General features: G+C 47.4%; 1 protein-coding gene across 1 annotated transcript in view; it reads left to right on the top strand.

Moving 5' to 3' along the window:
• The first annotated feature begins 1,651 nt into the window (after positions 1-1,651).
• LOC116517819 (protein sidekick-1-like) overlaps positions 1,652-10,391 on the top strand; it is a 43,311-nt gene continuing 34,571 nt past the window's right edge. The window contains exons 1-3 of the mRNA XM_032230995.1: positions 1,652-1,744; positions 2,132-2,324; positions 7,582-7,680. Of these exons, the coding sequence (XP_032086886.1) occupies positions 1,652-1,744; positions 2,132-2,324; positions 7,582-7,680 (385 nt within the window). The remainder of the gene's footprint in view (positions 1,745-2,131; positions 2,325-7,581; positions 7,681-10,391) is intronic.

The following is a 10,391-nucleotide window of genomic DNA, read 5'->3' as shown; positions in this document are numbered from 1 at the left end:
CACACACCTCTCTGCCATTATGAATTGGAGAAGGGGGTTGTATGTTTTACGTCTGAGAGTTTTTATTTATTTATTTGCATCCCACCTTGTTATTTCTGTAAACAGCTCAAGGCAGAGATCACATCTAATTCTCCTCCCTCCTCCTATTTTCCCTTCAACAAGGGTTGAAAGAGAAGGATTGGCCCAAAGTCGCCCAGCTACTTTTCATAGCTAGGCGGGACTAGAACTCACTGTCTCCTGGTGATTGGCCCAAAGTCACCCAGCTACCTTTCATAACTAGGGCGGGACTAGAACTCAACCGTCTCCTGGTGATTGCCCAAGGTCGCCCAGCTACCTTTTATGGCTAAGGAGGGACTAGAACTCACTGTCTCCTCGTGATTGGCCCAAAGTCACCCAGCTACCTTTAACGGCTAAGGCGGGACTAGAACTCACCGTCTCCTGGTGAGTGGCCCAAAGTCACCCAGCTACCTTTAACGGCTAAGGCGGGACTAGAACTCACCGTCTCCTGGTGATTGGCCCAAAGTCACCCAGCTACCTTTCATGGCTAAGGCGGGACTAGAACTCACCGTCTCCTGGTGATTGGCCCAAAGTCACCCATTTGACTTTCATGCCTAAAGCCGAACTAGAACTCACCACCTCCTGGTTTCTAGCCTGGGAGTTCAAGTCCACAGACCTCAAAGTTCCCAACTTGGGACCCCCCCCTCTGCCGTAATGGATTAAGCTACATGCTTAGCTAGATTACTTCGCTTGCAACCTTGAGGCCATCCCGTTGTGGTCACAAGCCCAGCGTTGTGGTTGCGTTGCGGTTGCGAGAGACAGCATTTCTCCAGCCAAAATCCTCCGCTGCAGCCCTCTCAGCGCCTCAGCCCCGATGGCAAGATAACACAGTGATGCAAAAACAGATCAATCACCGTTAAATCAAAGTGGGATGTGGGCAGCCCGGCTCCCATTTGTCTTCTGCTCCCTGCAAGGCTGCCAAGGGTAGTTCATTATATCTTGGAGCCAGCTTATTAAGCAGCGTGAGAGGATTCACCTTAGAAGGGATTTTCATCCAGAGGCGAGCAAGGGAGATTTTAATCCAGGCCAGGGAGAAACGGAGAGAGCTGTTCTTACGAGACAGGGTTTAAATTAAAGGTGAGGATTTCAACCTTGGGGCCCTACCTCACCTTGACCAAGAGTTGAACATTTAAGATTACAGAGTCCAATGCGCTACAGATTCACATCATGAACCTCTTTCCTTCATACTATCACCATATCTCCCAGGCATCTCCTTCCCCTGGACTATAGGGATAATCTGCCTCCTTCTTTTATTAATCCTGGTTTCTCCTCCCCTCAACTCCTGAATGGTTTCCTTTGCTGAGATGTACTCTTAACGTTCTTGACATCTCTGAGGTTACACAGTGAGGACAATTCATCCATGGGACGGCTGACCTCCAGAAGTTCTGGGTGCTCCATCACTGGAGGTTTTCAAAAAGGTTTCCAAGACAGCCACTGCAGGGGTGGGTTCTGGATCCCGTCGCAACCGGTACACTGCGATGGGGCCGGGCACCCTCGTTGGGCACACATGGGCACGCCACCGCCCTGTGGCACCCAGCTGCTCAGCGGAGGTCGCGGAGGCACTGCATGCTGTGTGCGTGTGAGCAATTGACCTATGTGCATCAAAAAGCGGGTGGGCCAAACGAGCCACCATTCCCGTACGGTGGCCGCTGTCCCCCAGCTACCACCAGTACACCCATACCAGGCAGTACCGGCCGGAACCCACCACTGAGCCATTGGTACCAGAATGGGATGGGCTGGAAGGCTTCCAATCTCTCTCTCAACTCTGTTATTCTTATTTGTCACGCCACTATTAAGCAGAAAAGGAAGATGTCCCTTGTTCTGTATGCCCTTAAAACAGCTTCAAGGCCTTGGGGGATTGGGCTGGTGGATTGTTTTCTGTGTTTAGATATATTGCAAACCCCCAAAACACGGTAAATCTGTCCAAGATGACTCAGCTACATTAATAAGAACCTCTGTGCTTTTGTAATTGAGCTAATCCGAGCTCTGCTATCTGTGGCATTGGCCAGTGGATGGTATCTCACCCTCAAAGGATGTCTTCTCTCTTTGATCCCACCTTTCCTCCATCATCCAGCTCTTGGCGTGGCCAGTTGATGCCCCAGATGTTAAGACTGCCGTCACCATTCCTCCAGATTTTCATGGCGTCCACAGAGGATACATAACCAACCTGAAGAAATTTACGGCTTACTACACCTCGATCCTCTGCTTCACCACCCCGGGCGATGGGCCACCCAGCCCACCGCAGCTACTTCAGACTCACGAAGACAGTAAGTAGAACCATTGTCTTTACCAGTGTCACGCAGGCATGCATCGGGAAGTCAAATATTCCAGCTTGTTGACCGATGCAGTTGATCCAGACCAAGATCCTTCCAGCATTTGTTTAAGGACATCTGGTTAAGGGTAGCCCCCTATTTAACTACAGGGAGTCCTCGAGTTACAAACATCCATTTAGCAACCATTTGAAGTTATGACAGCACTGGAAAAAGTGATATATGACTGTTGCAACATCCCCTCGGGCACCTGAATGAAATTTAAGTGCATTTGCAAAGTCAACGGGGTTGGGTTGGCTTAACAAGCCAATTAAGTAATTAGCTTGATAACTGCAGGGATTTGCTTCAACAACCCTGGCCAAAAAAGGTCATGAAATCGGGTGTGATTCATTTAACAACCACCTTGTTTAGCCATGGAGATTCTGGTCCCAATGACGGTCGTAAGTCGTACCTCCAATGCTGAACAACTTACTCCAGAGATGTTTCCCTAAGACGAGCTCCCCGTGGAGATCCGGACCCTTACTACCCTCCCGGCCCTTCCGTAAAGCTACTAAGTCCTGGCTGTTCCGACAGGCTGGGGGCTGTTGAAGTATCCAGCCTCGCTTCAATTGTGAATGTTGTGTATTTTTAATTTGTTGTATTGTCCTATTTATCCCCCTCTCCCTGTTTTATTGTGAGCCGCCCAGAGTCCTTTGGGAGCGGGCGGCATACAAAACTAATAAAACAAACAAAACAAAACAGATTAATTCTCTGCAACCTCAAAGCCCATTCAATCTATTCCTTTCCCCTATGGCAACAGACAACGGATGTTTGCATTCTTTAAACGCATAAATTTTCAGATATTTACGGAGTGACCCTTTTAACTATCACTTCTGCAAATTTAGAGTAGAGGGATATCCAGTTCCTCCAATCTTCTTCCTTAAGTCTTTACACCCCTCCCCCTCTCCCAATGCCACCGATTATCTTCCTAGCCAGCCTCTTGAGCCTGTTCTGTTTTTCCACAAGAGATGCGTAGCCTGACAATGAACAAGGTTTATAGCCTTCCTAATTGGGTGAAAACCTTTCCTCGGTTTGATTAACCTGCGCAAAGGATCACTGCAGATCTGGAAGAAGGAGAAAAAAGAGACTCTTATCTCGGGGAATTCTTCCACATTGGAAGAGAATTGGCTGCAAGGGTATAAATAATGTACAGCTTCGCCTTCTGGGAATTGGTTTGTAAATTATCGAGCCTTATGAATTGGTTGCCCTGTTCCTAAGAATCAACTGTAATTAAGGCATCCTGTTACTTGCACAAGCAGAGCGAGGAAGGGCTAAATTATCATTTCATTAGACAAGTTTTATATTTGTCCATCTTTTATACTGCAGATCAGTGTTTCTCAACCTTGGCAACTTTTAAGATGTTCGGATTTCAACACCCAAAATTCCGGCTGGGGAATTCTGGGAGTTGAAGCCCAAACTTCTTAAAGCTGCCAAGGTTGAGAAACAACAGTATAACAGTTCTAGGTTCCATCAACAGAGGGATAGAATCAAGGTCACGTGAAGGTTTAATACGACTTTGTAAGGCCTTGGAAAGGCCACACTTGGAATACGGCATCCAGTTTTGGTTGCCATGATATAGAAAAGATGTGGAGTCTCTAGAAAGAGTGCAGAGAAGAGCAACAAAGAGGATTAGGGGACTGGAGACTAAAACATATGAAGAATGGTTGCAGGAACTGGGCATGGCTAGTTTAATGAAAAGAAGGACTAGGGGAGACATGATAGCAGTCTTCCAATATCTCAGGGGTTGCCCCAAAGAAGAGGGAGTCAAGGTATTCTCCAAAGCATCTGAGGGTAGAACAAGAAGCAATGGGTGGAAACTAATCAAGGAGAGAAGGAACTTAGAACTAAGGAGACATTTCCTGACAGGGAGAACAATCAATCAGTGGAACAACTTGCCTCCAGAAGTTGTGAATGCTCCAACACTGGACGTTTTTAAGAAGAAGTTAGATATCTATTTGTCTGAAGTGGTGTAGGGTTTCCTGCCTGGGCAGGGGGTTGGACTAGAAGACCTCCAAGGTCCCTTCCAACTCCGTTATTCTATATTCTAGTGTAGATGCTATAATGGTTGTTGGTAGAAAGCTGGCTGGAGGATTCTGGGAGTTGAAGCCCAAACTTCTTAAAGTTGCCAAGGTTGAGAAACACAGGTATAGATGCTATAATGCCTGTTGGTGATAAGAGAAACAAGATATCTATATATATATAAAAAAACACCTTAGAGCTAATATGCATTCAGATCTCTTTCCACCTGCCAATCTCCGGATCTTTGAGGCTGAGGCCCTTGATGGATTGCTGAAACCCAGGAAGGGTCGATCTGGGCGGGGAGAGCCTGACTGCGACCCCCTTTAAGGACCCATTAAAGGCAGCTCCGGAGGTCTCTTGAGATACAGACCAGATAAATGAATCACCAGGTTGAATTATTGATTCATATTAGCCAAGGAGAAGGAACCCTTCAACACTTCAAAGACAGATATTGAAACATCAAGAGGGCCTTTCTGAAATCTCGGAAGAATTCAAGTAGAGGCTGCTGATAAAAATAATAATAAAAAAATAAAAAATCCAGGTTAGAGCATTTCAACCAGAAGATACCCCTGGGCATTACATACCGAGGCCTCGTCCTGTCCAATCCGCGCTGAGTTATAGCAGCGTTTCTCGCTGATCTCGGTATATTTCACAAGGATTTTCTGCGGTGTGCAGCATTTGTCACCCAAGCGCCTCGCAGCTTGCCAACGGGAACAAGCCCATCTCTGCATATATCTTATTTTATTTTGGGGAGTTGGGAGCCTAGAAGATGCAAAAAGTTTGGCAGGGCAGAATTAGAACTGCCTGCCTGTCAACCCGTGCAAAGATTTGCAACCGCAGTGGGCTTCAGCCGCAGGGATTCTCCGCTGTCCGCCACCGTTGCAGAAGGCAGCTCGTTCTTTAGCTCATTCGTGAAATCCGGGGGGGGCAGAGAGGATAATTAAGGCCTGCCTGATCAACTGAAGCCTCCTTGTCTGGTTTCACACAACCCAATTAACAAGGTCAAGGAAGGATCTCATTGCCGCCATGGCCCTGTGTTCATAAACGTGGCTAGTTTTGATCTCGGGTCAGTTGTCTTATAGGCAGGAAGGAACGAGCCCTTTGGCTGAGCTTCCGTAGACCCAGAAAAGGGATTAATCTGATAACCAAGGAAAGCTTGTTGCGTCACTTAATTTTACACAGGTTTACTGAAATCCAGAGTGGCTTTGGCGGATGGTTGCTCTGGATTAAGGTCCTGAGACATCCATTGGCTTTGAAGCCTTCAGAACTTCCTCTGACTGCACGTTAAACCAGCGCTATTGATCCGGCATTTTTGACATCCATCTAACTAGCATAACAAGCCAGTTATTCTTGACTAGAATTTATTTTTATTTTCAAAACAAGCACAACGCATCAAATCTTCCTTCTTTACATACTGTTGAAAGTGTATCAGTTGGTCACAAAAGGTTTTCGTGCATCTCTTCCACAGTCATCAAGCGTAATTCATATTAACTCAAGTATTTTAACTCAAATGTTTAGACATGTTACCCTTATACCTCCATTTTTTATTTAACTACAAGTATTTAAATGTCCTTCATCGTAAAATATACCGAGATTTAATACATAACCACAAACTGGCATTTCATTTAATATTTCTAAAATACTCCAATGGGTTTCTTTTGTTCTTTGCCAGCTGGTCAAAAGGTTAGCTCTCCCCTTGTCTCTCTTCCTCCCTCCCTCCCCCTCTCTCCCTCTCCCTCTCTCTCTCTCTCTGCCTCTCTCTATATCTCCATCTCTCTCTGTGTCTCTCCATATCTCGCCCTCCCTCCCTCTCTCTCCCTCTCCCTCTTTCTCTCCATTTCTGTCTCTCTCTCTGCCTCTCCATCTCTCTCTCTCTCCCTCCTTCCCCCTCTCTCCCTCTCTCTCTGTCTGCCTCTCTCTGTCTCTCCATCTCTCCCTCCCTCCCTCCCACCCTCTCTCTCTGCCTCTCTCTGTCTCTCCATCTCTCTCTGTGTCTCTCCATATCTCTCCCTCCCTCTCTCTCCCTCTCCCTCCCTCTTTCTCTCCATCTCTGTCTCTCTCTCTGCCTCTCCATCTCTCTCCCCCTCCTACCCCCCTCTCTCCCTCTGCCTCTCTCTGTCTCTCCATCTCTCTGTGTGTCTCTCCATATCTCTCCCTCCCTCTCTCTCCCTCTCCCTCCCTCTTTCTCTCCATCTCTGTCTCTCTCTGCCTCTCCATCTCTCTCCCCCTCCTCCCCCCTCTCTCTGCCTCTCTCTCTGTCTGCCTCTCTCTGTCTCTCCATCTCTCTCTGTGTCTCTCCATATCTCTCCCTCCCTCTCTCTCCCTCTCCCTCCCTCTTTCTCTCCATCTCTGTCTCTCTCTCTGCCTCTCCATCTCTCTCTCTCCCCCCACTCCAGGGGAAGTTGTGGGAATTGAAGTCCATAGCTCTTAAAGTGGCCAAGGTTGGAGACTCCTGATCTCCAGGAAAGATGGTGAACGGTTGTTGAGTCAAAGAGCAACCAAGAGCAAAATCCACCCAGCCATAATAAGATGAGATTCTGGACAACTGATTACAGCCAACCACAAGAATCCTCTCAGGGCTTCTTAACCACTTCATTGAAAGTGAAAAAGCAACATAAGCGTTACAGAAATGGCCACCGCTAAATGTTTTAGGATTCATTCTTCTGATAAGCATCCTTTCATGAAGAAGAGATGCACCCATTGGTCTGAAGTGGCCTAGGGTCTCCTGTTTGAGCAAGGGGTTGGACTAGAAGACCTCCAAGTCCCCTCCCAAACTCTGGCATTCTGAGATGCTTTCACTTAGCTGTGCTTTGACACTTAGTCACTTCCAAATAATGGAGAAAATCCACGGGATTTTCCTAACCCCTCCACCCCTCCTTTTCCCCAACCTCAGAGAAGCCCATTCCTCTTTCTATTTATAAATCTGTGCTGTCAAATTCCACCCCAGTCCCTTCGGTGAACAGCTGGGAGGAAGTGACTAAAAGCATCCGTACCAGCGAGATAAGCGCAATCATCTTTAGCACCTCCGTGTTTCTGACAGCTCTCGGTTTCTCACTCTCGGTTAGCCCTCGGCTGCTGGCTCTCTTTATTTCTTCAATCCCCGAACCGCTGACCTGAATCTGATCCCAAATAAGAGAAGCTTTTTTCCTCTTAACAGGGTTTTATTTGTTGTTGTCGCTGTTTTTGTTTTTCCCAGCACCAGGAACGGTGGGACACCTGAGCTTCACGGAGATTCTGGACACCTCGCTCAAGGTCAGCTGGCAAGAACCCGTGGAGAAAAATGGCATTATTACAGGCAAGTATCAGCAAAGTGGTGTCGGAAAAAAAACACCTCACAAAAGAAAAGTCACGGAGGGGGCAATTGGCCTCGCGAAAGTAGGAGAAAGGAAGGCTGGGGAAATTGTTCTGCTCAGGGAAACTTGTGTTTGTGAAGAGCCTCTGGCTGAGAGAAAATGTTAAGATCTTGGCTTTGAGCTTCTCTGGAGCGATGAAGTCCTCCAAAGAGCGGATGGAGATATATGAGGACCAGTTACTGCTATTTGACAATAATTGAGCTCGCCAAGAGCGATCTGTGGGAGAAAGCACATCTACACCACCTTTGAGCTCCCTCAACATCATGCCTTGCCACCACCACCAAGGGTACAAACTTCGCTTTCTGCTCTTCTACCACCCTTAGGGCTGCCTAAATTCACACTGAGGTGTGTAAGATGTTTGCCTTGCTCTCCAAGGTGGGCAAACAGCTTGTTGAGTCGCTTCTCCGTTGAGCAAATATGTCCATCAGCTTCCTTCGCAAACACGTAGGTAGGATCGAGAAGGTTCCCTTCTACTTCTCTATTTTGGCAAGATTCAGAACGTAAAGCCCATTCGTTGTGCCACTATTGTCAGGACGTTGTAATACTCAGGGATGGACTGCTACAGGTTTGTCCAAGTTCGGGAGAACCCTTAGCTAATGTTATGGTCAGTTTGGAGACACCCCCCCAAATCCCACCCCTGGCTGGCCCTGCCCAGCCGCCCCCAGTCCCGCCCACCTCTCTCCTCCCTTCCCAGAATCTCCACGCAGCCCATTTTGGGTGCGAGGTAAGTGGGGGGCCCGTGCAGAGGATCAGGGAGGGTGGAAATGGGTCTGCTGGAAGCTCCAGAAAACTGGAAATATGCCCGTTTCTGTCCTCCAGAGCCCAGGGGAAGCAGTTTTTGTCCTCCCAGAGGCGAGAGGAAAGCCTCCGGAGCCTGGGAAAGGCAAAAATGGACACACACACACACAGAGGGTGGTGCAGGAGGCCGAATAGGGCCACACCCACCATAGACACACCCACTGAGCAACTGGGCAGAGAACCCATTGCTGAAATTTTTGAAGCCCATCCTTGGTCATAGTGGACCTTTCTGCCACTTAAAACCCACACGGCCACGTAATGGTTTCACACCTCTTGTGCATTGTGAGTATGCTCCTCTTATTCACATCATACATTTGAGCTACAGTAGGCAACAGAAGGGTTTATTAGCAAACATTTGTCATTATGATAAATGAATCTGAAATCCAAGGACAGAAAAAGAAGACCATCATTCTAGGGAAAATAATTTATGTTGCATAGGCGAAGTTTTCAGCCTTCCTCCTGCATATATCCAGTTAAAAGCAATGAAATAGAATGGGGAAGGAGCTAAGTGTCCACAATTTAGCATCCCGCCTTTCCGTGGAAACCCCAAAGTGAAATTTTTCAACCATGGTTTTTAGGAGTTTTAAAGACGGTGTAGGGCAATTTGGGGCTCTGGGTGAAGAGTTTTAGAACTTGGAGTGGGAGCAATTTCCCTTCCATGGGTCTTCTGTTCTCCTTCCATCTTGATTCTGCTTGGTCCAAAAATTGATTCCGAATCACCGGATGGGAAGGGATGTATACAGGTGGAAAAGGGAAAGGAGCTGGGAGACACACCTCCTTCGCACCCATCCTTCATTTTGAGAAACACAAAATGACGCTATGAATTTTGGCCGACTGGTTTGATCTTGTAGTGATGGCAGCAGTGGTGGGATTCCAAATCTTTTCCTACCGGTTCTAGAAGAGTGCATTCCATGTCAGTGCTGGTAAGCTAAGCTGTTCTTTAGCTCGGCTGAGTTGCGCCAACCCATTCTGCCACGCGAATCAGCTGTGCTAAAAAACAAGGGATTCTAGCACAGGGAACGGTGGGGGCGGGAGGGCAGGGCCAGCCAGAAGTGGTATTTGCCGGTTCTCCATACTACTCAAAATTTCCGCTACCGGTTCACTAGAACCGGTCCAAACCGGCTGAATACTACCTCTGGATGGAAGGCTGCAAGTAAGGAACGGGGGTATATATATATCACCCATAGAGGTGACACCTTGATCAGCGAAAGTGGGGGAAAGGCTCATTGACCCATCGGTCCTTCAACGAAGAAATCCCACAGTGGCTTAGATGTTCGGTAACTGAGGTAGTGTGGTAGAATCTCCAGCTAGACTGGAAGGAGGGATTAAGAGAGATTCGAGTTTAGAGTCCTTGCGACTTCCACTAGAATTTTTGAAGCGTTATCTTGCCATTCCCAAGAATGCAATCAAGCAAGCAAGATTCTTGTAACATAGTTGACTAGCAATAAAACTACCATTGTGATTTTTCTTGAATGGTTCATTGATTGCTTTCCTCCGACCTTAAACTCGCCAGACTAACTTCATTCCCTTGGAAATGGCGAGAGAAGTCTCCGGGGATTCTTCTGGAGGTCAACTTGTGCCACTTTCTGCAGTGCAAGGACTCCACCATGTTTCCCCGAAAATAAGACAGGGTCTTATTTTCTTTTGACCCTGGAAATAAGTGCTTGGCCTTATTTTTGGGGAGGTCTCATTATTTTTGAGGTGCAGGAGGTGGCAAGCATGGTCACCTCATGGCTGCTGCTGTGTTGCAATATTTTCCAGTAGGGCTTATTTTAGGGAGATGGCTTATTAGCGCATGCCCTCAAAAGCCCAATTGGGCTTATTATCCGGGGAGGTCTTATTTTCAGGCAAACAG

Source organism: Thamnophis elegans, chromosome 14 (genome assembly GCF_009769535.1).
Source record: "Thamnophis elegans isolate rThaEle1 chromosome 14, rThaEle1.pri, whole genome shotgun sequence".
Classification (NCBI taxonomy): Eukaryota; Metazoa; Chordata; class Lepidosauria; order Squamata; family Colubridae; genus Thamnophis; species Thamnophis elegans.
Note: the sequence above shows the minus strand (reverse complement) of the source record. Positions and strands in the feature narration are given on the sequence as shown.